Consider the following 26,898-nt stretch of genomic DNA (forward strand, 5'->3'; position numbering starts at 1 on the left):
GGAGACTGAACAGGCAGGAGAGGAGGGGTGCCCTCAGAGGCCCATAAGCTGCCCCTCAGGGCCAAAGACAGAGCCCGGTCAAGGCAGGAAGATGGGGGAACACCCCAGATCACTGCCTGGCCATTATCATGTAGGTCACAGGGGGCCCAAATCAGGAGTGGTGGCTCAGAAATACTTTAGAAAGATGACTGTGGCCACAGTGTAGAGGAAAGGGGAAGGGGGTGCAAATTGGAGGCAGGTGGAACACTCTAGAAACTTTTGTAAGGGGGGAGCAAGTAACACAAGAGTCTGGGGGAAAAGAGATATGGACACAGGTTTGAGAGATGTTCAGGAAAAAGATGTGGTGATTGATGGGGGTGAAGAAGAGGAGACAGGACAGAAACCCTGGGGGTGGGGGAAGGGGGGTTCATTTGGGACATGTAGAACCTGCGGGCCTTGACCGCGTCAGGGGTGTTCAGTGTGACAACCAGCCCTGTGAGTCTGCAGTGTGACAAGGTGTAACACAGGAGACGCCTAGCTGAGGGCCACTGGAGAAGGCGGGGTGCGGGGGGGTGCAAGGAGGCCCAGAGAAGCAGGACCCAGGGACACCCACCTCAGGGGCAGAAAGGAGGAGGGGAGGCCAGAAAGGAGAACGAGAAGAGTGGCAGAATCCCAGATGAGACAAGAAGACCTTGAGAAGCCCACAGCAGCGATGTGGGACACAGCGGCAATGTCACAAATGAGACCTGGTAAGAGACCAGAGGAGTTGGCCACAGGAGGTCCCCGAAGGCCCTGCCACAGCAGATTTGGTGGCCTGACAGAAGCCAAAGCCAGATCAAATCACACTGTGACATGGACAGGAGGAAGCAACGATTATAGGGTTTTTTTAACTTGCATGTTTTTTAACTTTTTATAAACATGGAATCATACTGTACATATCGGACTTTAACTTGCTATTTTTTGTCATGATATATTGTCAACATATGTCCATATTAGTAAACATGGTTTTTGACAGCTACAGAGTATTTCACTGTACCAATGTGCCCTGCATCATTCAACTGCTTCCCACTGCTGGGACATTTAGAATGATTCCCACTCAGTACTATCAACAACACCTCAACAAATATTCCTGTAACTAGACATCTGCCTGTGTCCTCAATTATTCCTTAGAGCAAACCTCTAGAAGTGGAATCTGGAGATCAAAGATAGGCCGGAAACAGATCTTGGAGATTTGGAAGTTTGACGTGTAACAGAGGTGGCACTGGGGGGACCAGACCAGGGAGAAGATGGGGCCAACACAACTGGGGACCCAAGAGGGAAAATGCAACTGGCTCCCTCCCTCACGCAGGGACTCTAGGTGGATTCGGATATAATGCAGAGAGAGACAAAACTGTAAAGTTTCCCACAGACAATGTAGAGAACTTCTTTATGACTTCAGAATTGGGAAGGGTTTCTTAAATATGATTAGAAACAAATACTAAACATAAGATATGACTGCTAAACTCAACTACATTACAATTGAGAACTTCTGCTCATCAGAGATACCTCAAATAGAAAAAAACAAAAAACAAAAAAAAAGCCTCGGTCTGGGAGAACTACGAGCACTACTGCTGACAGCCAGAGAGTCACTAACCAGAAGATACAAAAACTCCTGCACAATGATAAAAAAGGAAAAAAAAAAGAAAGCCATCAAAAAGAAAGTCAGCAGAAAGTATGAACCAGCATTTGCCAGGAGAGTTAAGTAGAATGGTGACTAAACTTGAAAGGATGCTTAACCTTGGGGGATGTGGCAGGAGAGAGCCCACGGGCAACAGCCTGGCACCCCGATGCGTGGACGCAGCCACACATACACAGTTCATGCCTGTGCTTCACAACTTATGTGAATACTGCATGCATTATTTTGTATGTAAAATGGTAAAGGGACAAGTAAAGTTAATCAATAAAAGATAGAAGTAGACTCTCAGGCTACTAGTGTCTTGTGCATTTAAGTGTGAGAATTTCCACATTTACCTTGGTAAAAGCAGCAAGTGAGTAAGAGCCGCCAGGTAGCCAACTAACGAAGAGAATCAAGGAAGCCACTCCAGAAATGCATCTCCAGAGGCTGCTCTCAGCGAGCCACCACCCTGCCCAAGGGGACCAGGACAGGGGCTGTGGACACATAGCTGGGAAATTGGTTGAGGGTAGGGGTGATAAAAATAAAATAAAAGGAGAAAGGAGTGAAAATTAGCCAAATGTTCACTTCAGCCATCTGTATGTCCTTAAATCTTTTTACTCCTTCAACAAATTTACCTAAACCTATGTCAGGCAACACCATCCAAATTCACAAAGTCCAAAAACCAGTGGGAATATTAGCCTAAGAAATTAATACACAAAAGGATTATTAAAATGCTTCAGTGGGAAGAAGCTAGTAAAACTTATTACTATCAATATGTATATCCCTTTAAATTTTTGTGAGCATTTCAATATTTATTTGCCTTCTTAATAGAACACTTGTGGTCTATGAGACAGATACTAATATTCCAATTAACAAATAAGAAAACTGGTCAACAGAGAGACTGAGTCATTTTTCCAAGGTTAAATAGATAATGACAGATCACAAAGGAATCTCTGGCCTCCCTATTCCCATCTGAAAGCTGCTTCTACAGTTTACAGTTGATGAATACTTATAATTCATAAACAGAAAACAAACAGAAAATAATCTGTTCACAAAACATAAGGGGCATATAATATATTCAAAGCCATACAGGTTATTTAAATGCTTACCTAATATACATACCATATCTGCTAACCACATACGAGCCATTTTTACCTTTTAATCCTCGCACCAACTTTGGAAGGAGGTAGTAATATTCTCATGTTATAGATTAGGAAACCGAGAAGCAGAGGAATTAAATAACTTACTGAAGGCCACCCAGCTTGTAAATGGCAGACCAAGGATTCAAACCTAAGACCTAGAGAGCCAGGCCAATAACACTTGCTGGCAAAATGAAACTTTAGCATAAACGTCTGCTGATAACTGATTTAAACCAATTAGGCAAAGGTACACTCCCTCACCTATTCAAAGCATGACCTACCAATTCATCCTGATTCAGAACTACCTTCAGCTTACCACAACCCACCTACCTGTCACCTAATCTTAACAATCCTGTCAGAATGTGCCAAGTGTATACATCTGGGGCCACAAAGGAGCTTTCTCCATATCAACATACCAACGGCACCAACAACCAGCAGGAAGGCAAGCGAGGCACCTGCTGCCCTGCTGGGGTGTCCCTCTCCGCGCTGCAGAACTAAGCCCCACATCTGGTGCTGGCAGAAAGCAACCCAACAGAGATTTCCTAAAGGCCCCGAAACACCAACTCATGGGAATAGGACAGTCATCCTTTTACCAATCTAGAGAATCCCATACCTCCTTTGCCACCACCCTGATTTTCCTCCTCCAATGCACTGCCACCAAGATTAAAAGTGACCACGTCCCAAAGCCCCATGTCATGAAAGGTTCCACTGAAAGGAGGAGACAGGCCTCACTCTTGTCCCCACTAACGTGAAGGAGCAAACCAGAAAAGAAGCCAAAAAGTGACCCCAAAGTGAAATGCTCAAATCCCTAACACAGCTGCTCCTAGATCTTCCCTTCATTTGGAGTTCATTTGGAGTTCATACTCACTTTCCCGCCATTCAGGGGCACTGTTCTCTTACTGCAGCATGGCAGACACTGTTAACACCTCACACACACTGATTTCCTCCCCTTGATGCGAACAGGACCTAGATTCTGAATAGGGTGGTGGTGCCCAGGGTGGCCTTTCATCACAGTGCTGATCTCCACTTCCTCAGTCCTGGTCAAAGAGACCTAAAGAGATGGTCCTGTTGGCAGGGATATGGGTGAGTTGCTGTGCTGGTATATGGGAACACATGTGGCCTCAACTTCTCCTTTTCTCCTTTTTTGCTTTGAACACAGATGCAACATCTAGTGCTGCAGCAGCCATATTGAGGCCATGAAGTAGCAAATGCAGGTCCAGATGACATCAGCAGCCAAATGCCAAATGACAGGGTGGCTGCTCTTTTGGTGTCATCATCTACTCTAATAGTACTGAATGCTGCTGTCCCTGAGGTCCAAGTCTCCACACTGGAAATGCACCTCACCTCAAATCACTCTCTTCATTTACCCCTTACTCTGACTCGCTCCGATCACCCTGTATTTCCTCTTTAGTTAATCTTAACAGCATCACCAAAAAGCTGAAAGAACCATCAGGTGCACTCAACACCCCTCCACCACTTCCCATTGCTAATTGGCTACCCAGTATCATTGATCATTGTCAAAATATCTCCAGATTCTGCCCCTCTGTGAGCCCCTTAGTTCACATCCCCACCTCAGGCTTATGTTATTCTGTCTCTTGTCTCTCTGTGCCTCAGTGTCTCTCAAAGTGTGACCCAGACCACCTACATCAGAACCCCTGGAATGCTTGTTAAAAATGCAGATTACTGAAGAAATAAAAGTTAAGATAGATGAATAAATAAAAAGCAAGTTACTGTTCCACTCCCAATCTCCTGAAGCCTAAGAATGTGAATTTCTGCCAAGAGCCCAGGTGGTTCCTAAGCACACCAAGGGTGTCCTCAACCATCCTTGCTGCAGCCTGCTGCCACGGTTCTCTCTCTCAACTTCGACTGCCACTAGAATTACCTGGCAAGCTTTGAGAAACACCGATCGTGGACCCCATCCCACCAGTGAAACCAGGATTGGTGGGGAGGGCCCAGGGAGCCCCAGTGTTTAAAGCTCCCCAGGGGACTGGAAGAAGCATCAGGCCTGAGAGCCTGGGGCCCCCACAAACCTCTCCTTGCTCTCCCTGTCTTTCAGAAAGGCTCCACATGGCCCACAGGACTCTTCCCACCCCTCCCAGGGCCCTTCCACCTCAGCCCACAGCCACTTGACCCAAACACAACTGACTCCTTTACATCACCATACTTTGAATACACTCTTTCTTCTGCCCGGAAAGCCTCTGCTCCTCTTCTACCCGTCAAGTCCAAAGTCAAATGCCACCCATCACCTCTGGAAAGTCCACGCTCCCCAGGCGGAACTAGCTGACGTCCGCTTTGTAAGTGCATGACCCTCCATTACAAGGCTGTCTCCCTCACCAGACCAAGAACGCCGAGGCTTCGTGGTAGTATTCAGATGGTAGCATTTATCTTAATTACCCAATACCTTGGGAAGTTTTACAAAATACCATAAAGGAGGCATATCCCTAATCTATACAGGACTTCTAAAAATTGAGAACAGACTAACACCATGGTAGAAAAAGGGGTGAAAATATGAACAAACATTTCACAGAAAAAGAAATACAAATGACCTTCAAACACATGAAAAGATGCTCAACCTAGCTAAAAATAAGAGGAAAAACAAAACTAAACACTATTCTCACCATCAGACTGACAGAAAAAAAAAAAAACAAAGAGGCAACACACTGTGTTGGCAAGGCTGTGGGAGACAGGCACTCTCAACCACGCTGGCAGCAAAATGGGACGGCCTGAGCTCAGCAGTTGGCAAAATCCTGCGAGATTATTCTTGCGCTTGCCCTTTGATCCAGCAAGCCCACTCCTAGGAAGGTATCCCAAAAGATACCCTGGCAAAATACAAAGTTTGTACAAGGCTATTTGCTACAATTATTATAGCAAAAGAATGAAAGTAACCCAAATGTCCACCAACAGGCAAGTGGTTGAATAAACTAGGATACATTCCAAAATTGGAATACTAAGCAACCATACAAAGAATGAGGAAGATATCTTTATAAATAAGGAATGGTCTCCAGGTTACAGTAAGTAAAAAAAGAAAGGTACAGAACATGCATAGAGCATGCTACCTTTGTGTAAAAAGGAGGACATTAGTGTGTATGTATGTGTGTGTGTGTGGAGAGAGAACAAATTTAAAAATATACGTCATTTTAAATTTTCAAAAAGAAATGATGAAAGGATAAGGATAAAATAATCATAAAATGATTAAACAGTCACCTCTAGGGAAAGCAAGGGAACAGGGCAAATGAGACAGGAAAGGAAGCCAGGCCCCTGGAAACACACAGGATTTATAAAAGGGCTCCCACGGTAGGGGCAGCCTCCGCAGCATCAGCACTTAGGAGCCCTCGGAGCTCTCCCTGAGCTCTGACCTTGCTCCAGGCCCACGTGTGAGCACTCTTCACAGATCATCCCATTCAACCCACACAACCACCCTCCTAAGGAAGGGACAGTAAACACTCCCATTTCATAGAAACAGGGGCCAGGAGAAGATGGACAGAATCAGTACTTGTGAAATGCCTACTATGTGCCAGGAACTTATTTAAAATCATATTTAAAAACCGCCTGTGACTAGTTACTACTTTGTTTTATTTATGAAGAAACTGAGGTCCAAAGAGGACATGGACATCGACAGAGAAGGGACAGATGGGAGATTCAAACCCAGGGCTGTCTGATTTCAACTCTCTCCATGCTTCAATAACAAACATAAAAATTGGGGGAAGATTTACTTTTCATTATTTTTGTTTTTACAAGTTCAGACGAAACTATGGCCATAACTAATCATACTACTTTTTCTGGGGGTGAGTTTAGGCACAGACCCACCTCCGCTACACACCAAGTCCACTAATCTTAACCAAGAGCAGCAAGAGCGACATCCCGCATATACACACACTATTTGTAGGTCAATTAAGGTAGGAAAGACTAACTCGACTTCTATGAATCCTATGGAATAAAATGCATCTCCCTGTCAAGCTGTGGAATGAAATCACTCTACTCTATGTTTCAACAAATATTTACTGAACGCTTACACGCCAAGCACTGTCGGGAACACGGTGATGAAAGGGGTGCAACCCTTGACCCTTAAGGAAACTGCGCTCCAGTAGAGGGATACTTTGCATGGTAAAAAGTACCGTAAGAATTTGCTTTAAATGCTCCAATAAAAGGCCGGCAGGGGGGTGGGGGAGTGGAGACAGATGAAACAAGTAAGACACAACGCTGATGTGATTAATTCAACTCCTCTCTCTACTTCTGCGTCTGTTTGGAAATTTCCCTAAATTGTGTTAAAGTGTCATGGGAGGGGGCGTGGATAGGGCGCTCTGGAAACTCCTTAAGTCAGTGAAACACACTAGAGGCCTGAAGCTGGCGCTGCCTGGGCTGGAAGCCGTCTGCCAGTTTCCTGGCCTGTCCATCCCACCCCAGAAGCCCCCAGAGGGAGCGGAAAACACCTGCGACACCGTGGCGCACAAGTGCAGCAGTACCACCACCGTTACTCAAATCCCTCTTCCCCAGGGCACACGTTCAACCCAGCCGCTCCCTCCCAGGCTTTCTGACATTAGGTGGAAATAAAGTCCTGTGTGAAACAGCCCAGCTTTCGGCTGATTTGTTTGTCAGAGGTTACTTTTTATTTCCTTAAGAACACCCAGAGCTCAGCCACTGTTAACACCTACTATTCATTTTCTGAGATAAAATCCTTCCAGTCTGTTTTCAAGTGTGTAAATAAAACAGAAAAGTGGGGTTATAGAATGCACAAATTATTTAACAACCTGCTTTTCCAAACAATATACTGTGCCTAGATGCGCTTTTACTGTGTATGTTATTTCTCTCGACGTGATTTCTATTTCATGTATTCAAATGCTTAAGGATGCAGACATCATTATGAGCACAGCTAAGAAACTGACAATGCTGCATGCATCAAATAGTTTGAATGTCAGGCTAAAACATATCCTATTTATATCAAGACCTTGAACTCTCCGCTTAGTTTTGATTTATTTTCAACGTAAGAGTTAAAAGTTTAAACAAAGGGGAACATAACTAAATTGTTCCATATAATTTACACATTTATTAGGAGATTATGAAATTAAATCCTATGTTTTTCTAAGTCACACCATTTTGCATACTTGACTCTTATATTCAATCTGTTTTGATCTAACAGTTCTGTTTCAGCCGTATTTCAGAACATTCCAGAGAAGAAGCTGAGGACGCATTTCTCCATTTCCTACTACTGGAGCATTTAATCATCCAGAATCATCTGATGTCAAGACACACCGCTCTTACCATCAGGAATCTTCCATTGAAGGAGAACACGTTATGCTTTTGTTTTTGTTTTCTTTCATATAAAATAACATACGCTCATTTTAGAAATTACAGGAAAGTAGATGTAAAAATAAAAATAATATAAATTTCACCACCCAACACAATCCCTAACACCATTTGGCAAATGTCCTCCACCTTATTTCCTATGCACGGTGTTTGACACACAGTTGACATGCACTCTGTAAACACAGTTTTGCCTCTTTATTTCTCCAGCATCACAAAGTGATGTCCCTGTTACTGCCTTCCTCAATTACTTGGCTGGCTGGCTGCTTCAGGCATTGAGGGCAGCACACTGCGCAGGCAGCATGCTCCGCCACTTTCCACGCTCCGCCACTTTCCAGCTGTGTCCCCGGGTGCAGCCTCAACGCAGCTGTGAAGGTGAAGTGAGACGATACATGCACAGAGGACAGCACAGGACCAGCACTCAACACCTGTTATTACCAGCTATTATCATTAACTACTGAGTCATTACACTGGAGTGTTTGGGCAGGTTTTTTTTTCTAACCTAGACTTGGACACTGAGGTTGTTTGCAACTTTTATACTTAATGGTGCAGTGAACAGGTTGCCTATGATGCTTTCTTTCATATTTGAGATTATTTCCTCAGGATAGGGTCCCATGGTGGAATTCTGGATCAAGACTGTGCAATTTCTTGGGGTTATTCAGACTCAGCAAATCACTTTCCCAAATGGTTATACCCATTTGTGCTGCCAGAGGGCTGGGAAACTGCATTAACTACCAAGGGGTTTCTATAAGCAGCAAAATTCCAGCTTACACAAAATGCTAGATATAAAAATACACTTAGACAATTTCGACTAATGACAAAAATACACTTAATGAGACTCTTACCTCACAGTCTTGGCAAACCTGGGTTTTACATGCCTCTTAAAAGTACCTGAAAACTTTCAGCCACCACACAGACAGAAAAAAGATAGAGAACTCCAGACTTCCATTTTGTGCAGCTTCTGAGTACTAGTCTATTTTTATCAAAGAGTTCAAATACAGAGACTGTGAAAGGGGACTAGATTTCTGATATTACTGTTATTTCAAACTTTACCAAACTAGAAAGAACTGAAATAAAGTCCATACCCTCAAATGTGAAATGTAAAAGAGTCCTGTAGCAGCAAAAATTCTGAAATGCAGATATTTCCTTTTAAATCTTTTACATGTATAATATGTCTCATAACCATCCACAGGATTTTATGAACTCCACTGAGACCAATCCAAAATGGTCGAGGATTACCAACCACTCCTGAAAAGTTCGTTAGCTGGTTTTTAAACTACACGGCAATCTATTTAGCTTAAGAGGCAGATTCCAGCTGCCCTCTGCAACAAATGGTGCTGAGACAACTGCATTAACCACACAGGAAAAAATAAAGTTGGAACTCTACCTCACACTACAGACAAAAAGTAACTCAAAATGGATCAAAGGCCAAATATAAGAGCTAAAACTATAAAACTCTTGGAAGAACATAGGCATAAATCTTGATATTGAATATGTCAATGGTTTCTTAAATATAATACAAAAAGCACAAGCAACAAAAGAAAAAAAAGATAAACTGGATTTCATCAAAATTAAAAACTTTTGTGCCTCAAAGGACACTATCAAGAGAGTAAAAAGACAACTCACAGAGTGGGAGAAAATATTTACAAATCATGTATCTGATAAGGATCAAGTATTCCAGAATACATAAAGAACTCTTTATAATTCGACAACAAAAAGACTACCCGATTTAAAAATGGACAAAGGATTTGAATAGACATTTCTCCACAAAATATATACAAATGACCAACAAGCATATAAAAAGATGCTCAACACCGTTAGTCACTGAGGAAATGCAAATCAATGCCACAATGAGATATCACTTCATACCCTCTAGGATGGCCATAATAAAAAAAAAAAATGGAAAGTAACAAGTGTTGGCAAGTGTGGAAAAACTGGTACCCTCATACATTGCTGGTCGGAATGAAAAATGAAATGGCACAGCCACTGTGGAAAAGTTTAGCAGTTCCTCAATAAGGTAAACAAAGAATTTCCCAGCAACTCCACTCAGAGGTATATACCCAAAAGAATTGAAAACAGTATTCAAATAGTAATTTGTACATGAATGTTCGCAGCAGCAACCCACATGTCCATGAACAGATAAATGGACAAAATGTGGTATATCCATACAATGGAATATTATTCAGCCATAAAAAAGAGTGAAGTCCTGAAACAGGTACAATATGGATAAGCCTTGAAAACATGCTCAGTGAGAGATGCCAGACACAAAAGGCCACCTATAGTATGGCTCCATTTATATGAAATATCCAAAATAGGCAAATCCATAGAGATGGAAAGCAGGTCAGTGGCTGCCAGGGGCTGGGAGGAAGGGGAAATGAGGAGTGACAGCATAATGGGAAAGGGATTTTGACACGGGGAATAAAAACATTCTGAAACTAGACAGTGGTGATACTGGCACACCACTGTTAATGTACTTAATGCTACTGAACTGTACACTTCAAAATATTTAATATGGTACGTTTAAAAGAAAAGGAGAGAGAGTGGCCCTCTTCCATCTCTCCACGAGGACAAAGCACCTTCATCAGAAGATGAGAGTCAAGCCCATCCTGGAGGCGGGGAACACCTCCCCATCACTGCCACAACCCAGACACCTTCACCCTCCGACACGGACGAGCAGAGCCAGCAGAAGTGGACGGCAGGTGATCTCGAAGCACCTACTACTCAGGAACACACAGTCTGCACAGAAGGACCCAGAAAACGGGGCCACTGCCCACCTACTTCACAGGAATCAGACAGAGGGAGGGGAGAGCCTGCCCAGCACAGAGGAGACACAGCCTTGGCCTGTGGCCGACTCCCCTGCAGCCAGCCCCAGATGGCACTCGGCATTTCTTCCAGCAGCCAGGCACAGAGCTAATGGCAATTCAAACCCACAGACTGGCAAGCACCATTCAGGGAACAATAAATCAAAGCAAAAAGGGGGTTTGGGAGGCTGAAGGAAAAAAATGCCATAAAGTACATGCATAAATCTGAAATGCATTATTACAGAAAATGGAAGGCCACTTTAGAAAATATGTGATTTGTGTTAGCAAGATGCAGAAAGACATGGCCTCTATTAAAAAATTAAAATTAAAAAACTTGTTAAAGACAGGGAGCACCAAAATGAGAAAAGGATGAAATTAAGACAACCAGCTAAAATACAGTCCAAGATTCAAGGAGGAAGCAGAAATAATCACACCATGGCAGAATTAAAATCCAACTGGAAGGGGCGAAAGGGAAAAATACACACTGCCGAAAACGCCACTGGTGGCAGAAGACAAAACCGAGAGGCTAACAGCATGCTGCAGGATAAAGTGGAGAGGAGAAAACACTGAGAGAAAAGCTCATGGACACAGTGGTGAGGGGACAGATTATTGAACCTACAAATATTAAGAACCACCCAAAAGAAAAACAAAATAGAGGGAGATACAACATGAGAGGCAGCAGAGACAAAAGCTTTCCTAACAGAAAGCTACCCAACTCATTCTGAGAGGCTGATACAACCCCAAACCTAATCCAGTCCAAAAAAGGAAAGCAAAGACCTGCCAGCCTGATGTCTTGAACCCACTGGGCACTCCTCTCCTGGGCACAGAGCGGAGATGGGCAGCACTGCATGCCAGGGGACAGTCAACTTAGCCACAGGAAGCACACTGTCCCCTCTGGGGTTCTGGGGCTCTGTCCAGAAGATGAAAAGACAGATCACAACACAGCAAGCAAGCCCTCAAAGACCAAAGCACCAGGATGAAGAGGCTCTCTTGGGAAAATGTGTATAATCTGAGCATCGAAAAGAATGATTGTAACTGACTGTAAAACACGGAATAAAAATAGCCATTAATCCATAGTGATACTGAGAGAGAGAGAGTATAAGAAACATTCGCCTCCATTGGGGATGACTATTATACCAAATCCTTACTTTGAAATTGGTAACTGAATGAAAAGAATCCAGCAAGTACCCTGCCTTTTTAAGAGGAATTGTGGTCCTTCCTCAGTTGAAGTGGGGAAATATCTTTACAGAATAGCAACAAATAAATGTGGAATAAAGGACAGAATTGGGGGGGGGGGTCTCCATTTTGCAAACTGTCATAATAAAATTGATTCAGGCAAGTACTGTATTAGGTATGAATGCTGGAAACCACTTGGTAAAAGGTTGTTGCTGAAAAGGATATTTGCACAGTGCCCAGGAATCACCTCACAAATTACTTCCTGATCGCAAAGACGGAATCCACATCTCCAATGAAACCACACAATGACACAGCAGAGGGGGACAACCCAACAGGACACACCCCATGGGATGCGGCACAGAGCATCCCATATCTAGGAGATGTGCCCCAAACGTCAACCTGTGCCCCAAACATCAGCCTAGACCTAATCAAGTCTTTGAGACCTCTCACTTCCAGTTCATAGGAAATACAGAGGATAAAAGAACAATGTAAAAGAAACCTGAGGAAACAATAAGACAAATCCAAAAAGAGACATTTTACAAGACAACTGCTCTTGTTTCTTCAAAAAGTTGACCTCAGAGGGGTATGGGGAACGGACAGCAAGAAGAGAGGTCAGTGGAGGGAGCTGTTCTGTTAAGAAGCTAAAGAAATACAACTACCAGGGCCAGGCGCGGTGGCTCATGCCTGTAATCCTAGCACTCTGGGAGGCCGAGGTGGGAGGATCGCTCAAGGTCAGGAGTTCGGGACCAGCCTGGGCAAGAGCCAGACCCCGTCTCTACTAAAAGTAAAAGAAATTAGCTGGACAACTAAAAATATATATGGAAAAAAAATAGCCAGGCATGGTGGCGCATGCCTGTAATCCCAGCTACTCGGGAGGCTGAGGCTGAAGAGTTGCTTTAGCCCAGGAATTTGAGGTTGCTGTGAGCTAGGCTGATGCCAGGGCACTCTAACCTGGGCAACAGAGCAAGACTCTGTCTCCAAAAAAAAGAAAGAAATACAACTACCAAACACCACGCATAAAATCTGATCTGCTCCTTGTTCCCAAAGGAGCCATAAAAAACATTTTTGGTTCAATTGGAGAAATCTATTAATAAAAATGGTCTGGATATTAGATGTTAAGAAATTATAATTTATTTTTTAGGTGTAATATTGGTATGGTTATATGTTATATAGGAAAATATCCTTACTTTTAGGATATGCATGCTGAGATATTTAGGGGTAAACCGTCACACCGGTCTACCTCTGGGTGCCGAAATCACAGTGACTCATCTTCTTCCTGGGACTCCTCTACAGCCCCTCCTCTATCCCTCTCCTCCCTTGCCAGTCCTTCCTTCTCTGACTGGTCCTCTGGCACTGCCCACTTCCTAAAAGCTAATGGAGGCCCCAATCCACTGCAGACTACCCTCTCTCTCAGGCTCAGATGAACCACCCCCACTGCTGCCACAGCACGGTTTGGCAGCTGGGTCGGGTTAGGGGGAGAGGCAGGATCTGAATCAGTGAGACTTAGGTGGCCTCACGACACACTGGCAAGTCACCTAACTGCTGAGTCTGTTTCGCTCTTCAGTGAAACTGGGGTAGTTGGAAATAACAGGATCCAGGAGAGCACATGGCAGAGCTAAGAAAGAGCAAAATGCCCAAAGCTGCTGGGTCCCACGGCTCCTTATCTCAGAGAAGCGCTCCACCATCCAGCTCTTCGTAAGAACCACAAACTTCCTCCTGCCCAACACCCACACCAAACCATCCCCAAGTTCTCACAGTGTCAACCCCCCCCCCCAAGTATCTCTCAAATCCCACTAATTCTCTCCATCATCACCGCCATAGCCCTGGCCCAGGCTACCATCATCTCTCACCGCACTGGGTCAGCCAGCATCCACTCAGGCAACCGCAACACAGCCAGAGCCTCTTTCAACCCAGATCCAATTATGCCATGCTCCTTCCTAAAATCTTAAAGCAACAGTACCCCACTACACTGGGGCGGGGAGACATAGCTTCCTAACACAGCCTCCAACCCAGCTCTCCAGCCTCAGGTCACAACGGAGGGCTCCTGGCTCTTGTCAGCTCTAACCATGGACTTCCTCTTGCCACAAGGCCTTTGCAAACCTCTTCGATCAGGGACCTCCTCCTCCTTTCTGTTATCAATCCTTTAAAAAAATACTTCCTCTATTTTCTCTGAGTTTAATGTGTTGCTATTCTTCTACCTAATTTTCATCAATTTTTAGCTTGTCTTCTTTTCTAATATATGCATTTAAAACTACAAATTTCTCTCTAAATATGACTTCAGCTGTATCCCATTGGCTATCATTCAACTCAAAATATTTTCAAGCTTTCTTTGCCTAGTAAGTTATTTAGAAATAGACTTCTAAATTTCCAAATACATTGGTATTCCCTTTTTATTGATCTCTGGCTCCATTCCATTGTTGTTAAAGAACATACTCTGTATAATTTCAATTCTCTGAAAGTTGTTGAGATTTGCCTTGTGGCCAGCAAATAGTGAACTGTGACAAATGTGCCTGTGCATTTGAACAGAACTTAGATTCTGCAATTGTTAGGTACAATGTTCTACACATGTCTATTACAGAAAGTTTACTAGTCATATTGTTCAAGTCGCCTACATTTTTGCAAATGTTTTTGTCCACTTGTTATAACAGCATGTGAGATAGGTATGTTAAAATATTACACTATGATTATGGATTTATTTCCATTACAGTTGTATTTATTTTTCTTTTATATATTTTGAAGTTATGTTATTAGGTACTCACAAATTTTAAATTATTGCATCTGAAATGAACCTTTTATTATTTATTAGTATATCTTTATCTCTAATAATAATTTTGGCCTCACAGCCTACTTTACCTGATATTAAAATAGATAAGCCAACTTCCTTTTGGTTAGTGTTTGCACAGTATTTTTTCCCATTCTTTCACTTTCAATCTTTTTATACCCTTATGTTTTTAATGTGTCCCTTCAAATAGCCTAGTCAGGTTTTGCTTTTGGATCCCACCTCACAATCTTTGTCTTTTAATTGAAGCATTTAAGTCCACTTACATTTAATGTGATAAATGATGTATTAGAGCCGGGCACAGTGGCTCAGGCCTGTAATCCTGGCACTCTGGGAGGCCGAGGCGGGAGGATCGCTCGAGCTCAGGAATTCCAGACCAGTCTAAGCAAGAGCGAGACCTTGTCCCTACCAAAAATAGAAAAATTAGCCAGGCATGGTGGCATGCACCTGTAGTCCCAGCTACTTGGGAGGCTGAAGAAGGAGGATCACCTGAGCCCAGGAGTTCAATATTGCAGTGAGCTACGATGACACCAATGTACTCTACCCAGGGCGACAGAGTGAGACTCTGCCTCAAAGAGAAAAAAAAATGATGTACTGGCATTTAAAGTCTACTGACTTACTGTTTGCTTTCTATTTGTCCCCACTTGTTCAATGTTTTCTCTCCTCTCTTGCTTTCTTTCAGATTTAGAATTTCTATTTTTCTCTTCTTTTAATTTAAATAACATGTAGTCTATCACAATTTTAGTGGCCACCACACAGACTACAAAACATATCCGTGACTTAAATGGACTATAGTATTCCATTTGCCTCCTTTCTGACTTACATAACATTGTTGTCATATGTTCTAATTCTATATATTTTAAACCCAAAGACATAATTAACTTTTACAGTCAATAATCGTTTGGTCTCCTCAACACAGATACTCTTTCTGTTGCTCTTCATTCCTTCCTGCAACTCCAGCCTTTCACCTGAGATCATTTTACTTTAGCCAAAACAAATACACACACAAAAAACCCTTATGTTCCCTTTAGTGTGGGTCTGCTGGCAAAAAAAAAAAACAACAAAAAAAAAAAACATAGTTTTCATCTGTTTGAAAGTGTCTTTTATTTAAACTTTATTTCTTTTTTTTTGTGTGTGTGTGTGTGTGATATTTTTTAAAATTGAGACAGAGTCTCGCTCTGTTGCCCAGGCTAGAGTGAGTGCTGTGGCGTCAGCCTAGCTCACAGCAACCTCAAACTCCTGGGCTTAAGCGATCCTACCGCCTCAGCCTCCCGAGTAGCTGGAACTACAAGCATGTGCCACCATGCCCGACTAATTTTTTCTATATATATTTTAGTTGGCCAGATAATTTCTTTCTATTTTTAGTAGAGACGGGGGTCTCGCTCTTGCTCAGGCTGGTCTCGAACTCCTGACCTTGAGCGATCCACTCGCCTCGGCCTCCCAGAGTGCTAGGATTACTGGGGTGAGCCACCGCGCCCGGCCTAAACTTTATTTCTGAAGGATCTTTTTGCTGCACAAAGAATTCTCCGTTAGCACTCAGTTTCTTTGAGCAATTAAATTTCAATTGATCTCTGGTTTTTATTCTTTCTGTTAAGAACACAGTAGTCAATCTAATGATTGCTCCTTTGAGGGTAATAATCTGTATCTGGCTATTTTTAGGACTCTCTTCATTTATGATTTTCAACAGTTTTACAGTCATGGGTTGCTTAATGAGAAGGGATATGTTCTGATAAATATGTCATTAGGTGATTTCGTCATTGTGTGAACAACATAGAGTGTACTTACACAAATCTATGTGGTATGGCCTCTATACATCTAGGCTATATGGTATACGCTCCTACGCTACACATTATACAGCATATCACTATACTGAATACTGTAAGCAATTGTAACTCAATGGTAAGTATCTGTGTATCTAGACATAACCAAACATAAAAAACTACAATAAAAATACAGTATAAAAGATTAAAAATGATATACCTATATAGAGCACTTACCATAACTGGAGCTTGCAGGACTGGAAGTTGCCCTGGGTGAGTCAGGGAGTGAGTGGCTAGTGAATGCGAAGGCCTAGGACATTACCATATGCTACTGTAGACTATATAAACACTGTACACTTAGGCTACTCTAAATTTATAAAATTTATTTTTTAAAAATACTTTTTCTTTCTTCAATAATAAATTAAACTTTGCATCCATTAAAGTACAGAAAATAATAATAATAAATTAACCTTAGCTTACTATAACCTTTTTGCTTTACAAACTATTTTATTTATTCTGGCTTTTTGACTGTTTTACAATAACACTTAGCTTAAAACACAAACACATTGTACAGCAGTACAAAAGTATTTTTTCTTTATATTCTTACTCTATAAGCTTTTTTCTACTTAGAAAAAAAATTTTTTTTTTTTTTTACTTTTAAACTTTTCTGTTAAAAACTAAGACACAAACACACACATTAGCCTAGGCCTACAGAGGATCATCAATATCACTGTCTTCCACCTCCACATATTGTCCCACTAGAAGATCTTCAGGGGCAATAACAATCATAGATCTATCATCACCTGTGGTAACAACGCCTTCTTCTGGAATACTTCCTGAAGGACCTGCCTGAGGCTGTTTTACCATTAACTCTTTTTTTTTTTTGTAAGTAGATGGAATATACTCTAAAATAACAATATGAAGTATAGTAAATACATAAATCAGTAACACAGTTTGTTAATATTATCATTATCAAGTATTATATACTGTACAAAACCGTAAGTGCTAGACTTTTCACAACTAGCAGTGCAGTAGGTTTGTTTACATCAGCATCACCACAAAGCTGTGAGTAATGTGTTGCACTAAGGCAGCTATGACATCACTAGGCGATAGGAATTTTTCAGCTTCCTTATAATCTTATGGGACCTCCATCATACAGGTGGTGGGCCACTGACCGAAATGTAGTTACTCAGTATATGACTGTATTATGAAGTGTTTGTGTTCACGGGGCTATCGAATCTGTGGGTGGTATACCTTTTTTTAGTTGTGGGAAATTCTCAGGTATTATTTTTTTTAAATATTTTGTCTACTCAATTGTCCCTCTTCTCTCCTGTGACAATTAAACACAAGTATCTTACTGTATCTGTCTCCTACCCCCTCCAAATTTTTCCACTTTTTTATGTCTCTAGACTTCCTTATGTGCATTTTCTTTTGAGCTATCCTCTGGGTCACTAAATTTTTTTCAACGTGTCTCTAATCTACCCTTCCTCTGGTTACTTAATTTTGATTATTACATTTTTCAGTTTCAGCATTTTCATTTGGGGCCAGGCATAGAGGCTCACGCCTGTAATCCTAGCACTCTGGGAGGCCAAGGCAGGAGGATTGCTTGAGTTCAGGAGTTCAAGACCATCCTGAGGAAGATGAGACCCTGTCTCTACAAAAAATAGAATAATTAGCCAGGTGTCATGGCGTGCACCTGTAGTCCCAGCCGCTCAAGAGCCTGAGGCAGAAGAATCACTTGAGCCCAGGAGTTTGAGGTTGTAGTGAGCTATGATGAGGCTACTGCACTCTAACCTGGGCAACTGAGCAAGATTCGGTTTCAAAAAAGAATTTTCATTTGGTTTTTTTTATAGTTTCTAGCTCTCTGCCAAAATTCTCAATCTGGTCTTTTATCTCCTTGAACACAGTAAACACAGTTGTTTTCAAGTCTGTGTCTGATATTTAGAGGACCTGCTGATGATCTGTCTTTACAGTCTGTTGTTTCTTTTGGTTTTAACTTACATGCCTCCGTGTGTGTCTATTTTTTACTTGTATGTGTAACCCTGAATTTAAAAACTGGCTTGTGAAAGTAATTGGAGGCCTCAGATGATACTATCTCCCTCTAGAGAGGATTAAAGTTTGCTTCCATTGGGAACCTGAAGATGATAGTACTCTGGGATTATTTTAATCTAATTTCGGAGAACTGAGATGATCTGAAACAGGGTTGAAGTCCTTCCAAAGTCTTACTTCTAGCTCATCCCCATTCCTTGGAAGTGACTTTTTGGGATCTCAACCCAAATTGGGTGGCGGGGAGAGACAAGGCGTTACCCAGGATTGCTGTCATTTGGCAGAACTTGATACCTCAGCCCACCCAAAGCATTCTCTAACTCTCACAGAGCTCTCAGCCTCTCAGCTTCCAGTAGATGGCCCTGTACTAGTTTCCTAGAGCTGCCCCAACCAAGTACCATGAACTTCATGGCTTAAAACAACAAAAATTTATTGTCTCAGTTCTGGAGGCTAGAAGTCTGAAATCAAGGGGTCAGCAGGGCCATGCTCCCTCTGAAGGCTCTAGGGGAGATTCCATTCACTACTTCTTCCAGCTTCTTGTGGCCCCAGGCATTTCTTCCCCATAACTCCAAGCTCTGGCTCTGTTTTCACATGACCTTTTTCTCTATGTGTCTCTCTCTGTCCAAATCTCCCTCCTGTTTCTCTTATAAAGACACCAGACATTAGATTTAGAATTCATCCTAAATTCAGGATGACTTCATCTCAAGGTCTTTAAATATATCTGCAAAAGCCCTATTTCTTAATTAGGTCACACATATTACAAAGTTCCAGGTAGACTGGATTTTGGAGGAACACAAAACCCACTACAGACCCCACTACTGATTCCACAGTCAAAAGCAGCCCCAAATGCCACACTGATTTCCACAGACCTTCATCCTACCCATATCCTAGTCCCATAATTCAACATCACCTTAGCAGATCGTGCTTGGCAGAATGGCTCCCAGAATTACTCAGAAGCAGAAGTCACTCTTTCCTACTCATCTTTCAGACCTTGGCCAATAGTCACTTCCTCAAGAAGCCCTTCCCACACCTCCCTGACATCAGGACCTATGATGTCCTCTCAAAGCACTCTGGCCCTCTCCTGATTAGCACCCATCCCCATCACAACTCTACAATAACTGGGTGATTATTTTATTAATGTCTTGTCTTCTATACTACTATCTCTGGGAGTCTCTTCTGTTGTTGTTGTTGTTGTTGTTGTTCAATAAGGTACCCCTAGCACAACACTGAACAATGTTAAGATCTCAAATACTTACTGAGTTAAACTGAATTAGGGAAATATGAAAAATAATACCTAGCCCATGGTATTCCCACTAGTATTCAATAAATTAACAATTTCTTTAAAAGGTGTTTGTTGCTAATTTTCAGCCAGATTTGTTTTTATTTGCTCCTCTGAATGCCAGAGATGGAGACTCACCCAGACTGGTTTCAGCTGGAGGAAGATGGGGTCAGGGTAATGAATACTATTTCGGATACAAAAAGTAAACAATTAGAAGACAAAAATGATTAAAAGTAACCATCTAGTGACTGCTTCCTATATACTATGTTGGGTGTTCTACATAGATCCTATTTAACTCTATGAATTATCACCATCATTACTATTTTACGGATATGAGAACTATTATTATCATTTCTATTTTGCAGATATGGAAACTGAGGCTCAGGAACACACAGCTAACATTTATTGTCACTACAACTGACCCATGAACTAATATTTTCCCTGTTTACAGATGAGGAAACCAAGTCTCAGAAGAGGTTTAAAAACCTATCCATGATTACGTGCTTCATAAGTAGGAGAACAGGGTCTGAAACAACTTCATCTAAGACCAAAGTCTAGGCTCCAAAATCTATAATATACTAGCATTAAAAACCCTTTACATTATTTCACATCTACTAGGATGGCTGTTGATTATATATTTGATTAAAAGACAATAACAAACACTGGCAAGGATGTGGAGAAATTGGAACCCTCTTCATACACTACTGCAGAGAATGTAAAATGGTGCAGCTCTGGCAAACAGTCCAACAGTTCCTTAAAGAGATAAACACAGTGTTACCACACGGCCCAGCAATTCCACTCCTAGGTATAAATCCAAGATAAATGAAACACATGTCCACACAAAAACATGTACATGAATGTTTATAGCAGCATTATCCAGAATAGCCAAAAAGTAGAAATAATCCAAATGTTCATCAACTGATACACAGATAAATAAAATGCAGCATATCAATACAGTGGAATATCATCTAGCAATAAAAAGGAAGTACCAATACATACTACAACATGGATGAACCTTGAAAATCCTAGGCTAAGTGAAAGAAGCCAGATACAAAAGACCACATACTGTATGATCCCATTTATATAAAATGACCTGAATCAGCAAATACATAGATGTGGAAAGTAGACTAGTGGTTAAATAGGGTTGAAAGAGTTGGGAGCAAATGGGGTGATGAAAATGTTCTATAACTGTGGTGATGTTGCACAATTGTGAATATAATAAAACCACTGAACTATACACTTTAACTAAGTGAATTGTATGGTATGTGAATTATATCTCATAAAGCTACCACATTTAAGCTTTTTACAACTTGAACCTTTTACCTAGGCCAGGCGTGGTGGTTCACGCCTGTAATCCTAGCACTCTGGGAGGAAATGGAGGGAGGATCACTTGAGCTCAGGAATTCAAGACCAGCCTCAGCAACAGTGAGACCCCATCTCTACTAAAAATAGAAAAAATTAGCTGGATGTGGCTACTTGGGAGGCTGAGGCTGGAGGATCTCTTGAGCCCAGGAGTTTGAGGTTGCTGTGAGCGAGGCTGACACCATGGCACTCTAGCCAGGGAAACACAGTGAGACTCTGTCTCCAAAAACAGAAAAAAAGAAAAAAAAAAAAAACCTCTTACTAATTTCTACTAGTCTTCATTTCACAATGAAAAAAATACTTTGTTTTAATTCAAAATCAGGAATACAAACATTTTCATGCACATATCCCCCAAAATGTTAACTTTTTAGAAACTTTTAAATAAATTAAACTTTATCTTAACGAATAGCTTCACAAAAATACACTGTCCTTTACTCAAATTTCAAAATACCTTATAATGTGCTAGTGAATTTACTGGTCAGTGTAGTAAGCTCCATTTTCTTTTTTTCCATTATAGTTACGTAGTCCTGTAGAGTCATTATTGTGCACTATGACAAAGAAATACAAATGAAGTAATGTGTTTGCTGGAGATAGTTTCAACTCTAATGAATTCAAACATATGAAAATATCAGACATGCATGAAATGCTAAACTAATAAATGGCCATCCCCAATCTACACACATCAAATTTTCAGCATGCGAAAGACTTGGGGGAAAGTTCTTTAAAAGCCTTACAACCAAAAGATTTATTTGGAGTTTGGTAAGGCTTTTCTTTTTCTTTACATGTATGTCATAAGGTCTTGTTTCTCAAAGTGTGGTTCATGGAGAAGCAGCAGAATCTCCTGGGGGCATGTAAGAAAATGCACATCCTAAGGCCCTATCTCAGACCTACTCAACCACAATCAGCCTTTTAATGGGTCCCCAGGGGATGTGTCTGCACATTAAAGTTTGAGAAGCACTGTCATAAAATACTCCACCCCTTTTTTTCCTTCATTAAGACAGCCGTAGCTTGCAAAAGAATAATATTTTTAATATTTGACATACATATAGCTCTGGTCCTGGGCCAGCTTGTACTCAGATCCATTCTTTCTTCTTCTGCTCTATTCCAAATTGTGAAGGGGGTGACCCCTGCAGGCCAGGGTTCCCTGGCAGGAGGGGAACAGTATGTCTGCTACAGCAGCTATGCCCTCTCTAGACGCCAGCCCCACTAGACTGTGGTTCCACTTTTTGGTGGGTGATGGCTGTCCCTGGAGTTTGAAATGCCCTCTCCTACTTCTGTCCCTCCAGCTTAGGGGTGGCAGTGGTTTCCTGCCTGTTATTGCATCTCCATCTTGCCTCACTGCCTACAGCTTGCATTTTCAGTTCTCCCATCTCCTGTGCAATCACTGCCCTATGTTACATTTCCCTCCGTTTTAAATATTTAAAATGGGTTCTGTTTTCTTTTTGGACCCAGAATGATATCCCTTATCATTTTGGATATTTCTATCATGTACCACATATACCAGAAAAATTTTGTGAATGGCTTATCTGCTAAAAAAAAAAAAAAAGGGGGGGGGGAATCTACTGCATACACTTTAAACCTCACATTTCCCACATTCTGACAATCTCTAGCAACCCAAAAGAAAATCAGCCTAAGCTATCTGTACAGCAGATGTGACTGTATTCAGAAACTCAAGTCCTCGGGGTGTATTTTTAACACTCTACCCATCACTCCTCCTCAACCAGAACAGCTGGTACAGCAGCTATCGTTTTAGGAGAAAAAAGAAGAAAAGAAAGCAAAACACCTTCTAAAGAACAAAATGTGGACTACACTGGAATCTCAGAGGAATCAAATCTCTCTCAACACAATTTTGATCTTAATCACACTTGGAAATCACATGATCTACCCAACACTGGGCAGTACCTTGCTTGAGCAACAGGAGAGAGCAACTCCTATCAGCACCATTTAGAGCTCCTTGGAGACCTTCCCAAAAGCACATCAGATCCATCACTCCCATGCTTTATCAATCCTCTGTGGTTCCCTCTTGCCCTAGACCCAAAAGCCAACACTTCAAACGGGCTATCCCTTCAAAATCCAGCCCCGACCTACCTTTCCAGCCTCTAATTCCACTCAACCTGATTCACTTTCTGGCTCAACTTCTGACCATTCCCAGGTCTGCCTAAAGCTTTAAACTCAACATTCAAACAGGTGGAATGCCATTCCTTCCCCCACTTAGCCTGGCAGACTCTCTATCCCTCAAAATCCCACCTTAAAGGGAACTTCTTCATCCTTGCCTCCCCCAGGGCAGTTCTCTGTCCACTGAGCTTCCACAGCACTTACTATGTTGTAATGTCACCCGCACAGGTTCCATCTTCCCACTAGACTGAGAAACCCTAAGAGGAGAAATTGTCTTCCACCTTAGAATCCTGACCCCATGGTTCCAATCTAGACCCACATTTACTACTACCTGTGACAGCCTGGGCAAGTCATATAACCTATTTCAATTTCCAATTCCATGAGACAGCGATGATAGATCTAACACCCAACTCCCTGGGTTATCACCAGTACTGAATGAGCTAACCCATGCCAAGGGCAGTAGGGCAACCCAAGAGAAGTGCCTGACTCATAGTAAGTATTGAAGGAACGTTACCTGTTATAGCTATCATTATTACTGTTATACCTGGAACAAAGGAGGTGTTCAACACCTATTGGCTGAGTAACTGCAGCACATTACAACAAACCTGTTTGAACATATTAGGACCTAAGGTTTCCCATCACTGGTATCAAAAGCTGACAGAAGAGAAAGCAAGAAAGGGCCTTCATGGCGAAGGGACCAACTGAAACTGACCAGCCCTGGAGGAAAAGCGCACTGCAGCAGGAGGAGAACATCCGTGCCAGCTGGTGGGGCTGCCCCACGGACACAATCTGCTCTCAGCCACCTGGCCGGCCACCTGCCTAAGGAAGCCGTGTTCTAACGGGGAGGGCTCACCTGTAGCAAAACCCATAAGCACTTTTCAACAGTAACCACAATGGGGGAAAAAAGGTGCAACTGTCATCCTGCAAAAAGGACATGCGTCTTTCTGCATCTAATATTTAGCGTCTGGAGTTCTCCATGGAGAGCTGGGTGCCAAGCGGGTGCGCAGTCCCCTCTGGCCCAGGAGAGGGGGAGAGACGGTCACTGAATGCGCATCCCTTCCCTTTGGGGACGAAGGGGGAGAAGGATGAAGCCTGGGTCCGAACTGACTTCTGAGGGCCGCACAGGTAAGTCTTCAGAGCACCCGGCGGCAAATAACCTGACGAGTCCCCCTCAGAAATGTGCAGAACCGGGGGCTCGGGGAGCGCGCGCAGCCTGCGGGACGCAGCCGGGAGCCCCAACTCTGATCCGCTCGGTGGGACCAGCGCAGCCTCCCGCCTCTAGGCCTCCCCTTCTTCCCGGTCCCTGCAGCACCGCGCGGGGCTTCCTCGAGGCCCACCGCGGCGCGCGCCCCTCGCCCCAGCGCGCGGCCCCCGTGGAGCGGCCCCAGCGGCGCCCACCTGCGCGCCCCCCGCCCGGCCCAGCCGCCCGCCTGCCGTCCGCCCGGGGGCGTCGCGCTCGGCCCGGGGCGCCGGCCCGTTACCGCGGCGGAGTGCGCTCGGCCGGCAGCGGCGCCTGCGGGACCCCGGGCCTGGGCGGCCACTCGGGCAGGGCCACGGGCCTTGGCCGGGGCTGCCGCGGCGTGAGGGGCGCGCGACCGGGCCGCCGCGCCGCGGGCTCACCTTCTGACGGATCTGGCCCGACGTGGACACCTTGCGGATGAGTTTCTGCGGGGAGCCGGGCTCCGCCTCGGGCTCACTGTCGGACGACTCTTCGGGCGGCGGCGGCGGAGGCGGCTGCGGCGGACCCGGCGGAGGAGCGCCCGCCGCCGCCGCCATGCTGCCGGGCCAGCGCGCGCACCGCGGGCGGGGGCGGGGCGGGGCGGGGCGAGGCCGGGGGCGGGGCGGGGGCGGGCCGGGCGAGGCGAGGCCGGGGGCGGGGCCGGGGGCGGGGCGGAGCGGCCTCCTGCTTGTCCCCCGCCGCGCCCCCTGTCGGCCGTGCGCGCAGCCGCAGACGGCGCCTCCCGGAGCCCCTCCCCGCCCCACTTGAGGTATCCGTGAGGGGGGGGGGGCATCCCCACCCCTACCCGGACTGGGGTTCGGTTTGTTTTCTTCTTGGGACATAACTTGTGATTTTTTGTTTCTATGTTGTTTTTAATCTTTAATCTTCCCCATCAGAATTAAGTGACCTCCAGGAGGCCCAGGACAGAGTCCGCCTAGCCCAGCGTGGTGTCGCCAGCATCTCCAGTATGGGGAGTGGGTGGGCGCGTGCGGGAGTGAGGGAAAGAAAGAAGAAAGTGCCTGGACGGCCTCTGGAGGCCAGACAGGGATGCAGGATTCCATCTAGGAGGGCTTCCTGGAGAAAAAGGTATAGGACGAGAGATGGAAAAGGAGCGCAGCAGCTATCCCCAGAGAGAGGACCATGTTCTAGGTAGGACCCGATTTGTGCAGAGGCCAGGAGGCGAGAGAGAACAAGTGTCCGGAAAGAAGAAAGGGAAGCTGGCGATTACAGGGAGGAAAGTGGCAGTAAGATTGGAGCCTGGGGGGTGGGCAGGTCAAACAGGGCTTTGTGAACCAGGTAAGGGGCTGGCCTTTATGCTTTAGGCCGGCCTGAGAGCGGCAGGAAGCCCTTGAGGGGTGTAAACCTGGGCAGGACTGGGTCACAAAGCTGGGGCCTGTGATCCAGGCTCCGAAGTAATTGGGCAGGTGGGCGCCTGGATCCCTGGGAAGGGCTGAGAGACAGAGACATGGAGGATGTGGACTGAGACGCCAGAGAGGAATGACCGGAGGCTGGAGGGAGGCGGAGGTGACCTGGATGAGCCCCGTGTCTTCCATGGGGCCTGCTCCATAGTGGATGGGGGTCCAGCCCTCCGCTGGGTAGAAGAGGGGGAGGTGCACTTGGAGATGAGATCAGTTGAGTTTTGGGCACCTGTGGAGACATCCAGGTAAAGAAGGAGGAAATGCTGTCCACCTCTCTGCCCTGCCATAAGGGACAAAGCAGGAGAGGGCTGCCCAAGCCCTTCTGAGGGCTGGCACTAGAGGCAGCCTGCCAGTGAGTTTGCTCTGGCCCCCGCTGCACTGGGCAATGCTTCCCAGAGGCAAGACAAACCGAGCACCCCCCAGGGCCACAGAGTAGCATATGGCATGGGGATGTGGCCAGGGGAATAGCCCCACAGCCAGGACAGAGGAGGCCTGGGCCTAATGCAGGAGCAGTCTGGGACAAGCCAAAGGCCCCTAGCTTGACCAGGGTGCATGGGCCCTGCTGTGGCCACTAGCCACATGTGGCGATTTAAATTTAGATTTCAATTCATTAAGTTTTCAGTTCCTCAGTTACATGAGCCACATTTCAAGTGCTCAGTAGCTGCATGTGGCTTAGCAGCTACCACACTTAACAGCACAAATATAGAACACTACCATCACGCAGAAAGGTCTGCAACACACAAGGAGAGTGACAGCTCCGAGTACCAAGCACTGGGCACATGCCAGACACTTGGGCTGCGATACTACTCCTCATACAAGTCCCACTGAGCCAGCATGATGGCCTCATCCTAGAGATGAGGGCCCTGAAAC

The 26,898-nt window shown here is 44.2% G+C and overlaps 1 protein-coding gene across 2 annotated transcripts in view; it reads right to left on the bottom strand.

Annotated features, from left to right (window-relative positions):
- The window catches only part of DGKD (diacylglycerol kinase delta), a 103,788-nt gene extending 78,621 nt beyond the window's left edge, over positions 1–25,167 (bottom strand). The window contains exon 1 of one of the 2 annotated variants that reach the window (XM_069468819.1): positions 25,012–25,070. Coding sequence is in view for 1 of the 2 variants with exons in the window: in XM_069468744.1 (XP_069324845.1) it covers positions 25,012–25,167 (156 nt within the window). In the remaining variant the exon portion in view is untranslated. Of the gene's footprint in view, positions 1–25,011 lie in introns of both variants that reach the window. The other variant, XM_069468744.1, reaches the window with a different exon arrangement.
- Positions 25,168–26,898: the final 1,731 nt, after the last annotated feature.

Source organism: Eulemur rufifrons, chromosome 1 (genome assembly GCF_041146395.1).
Source record: "Eulemur rufifrons isolate Redbay chromosome 1, OSU_ERuf_1, whole genome shotgun sequence".
Classification (NCBI taxonomy): Eukaryota; Metazoa; Chordata; class Mammalia; order Primates; family Lemuridae; genus Eulemur; species Eulemur rufifrons.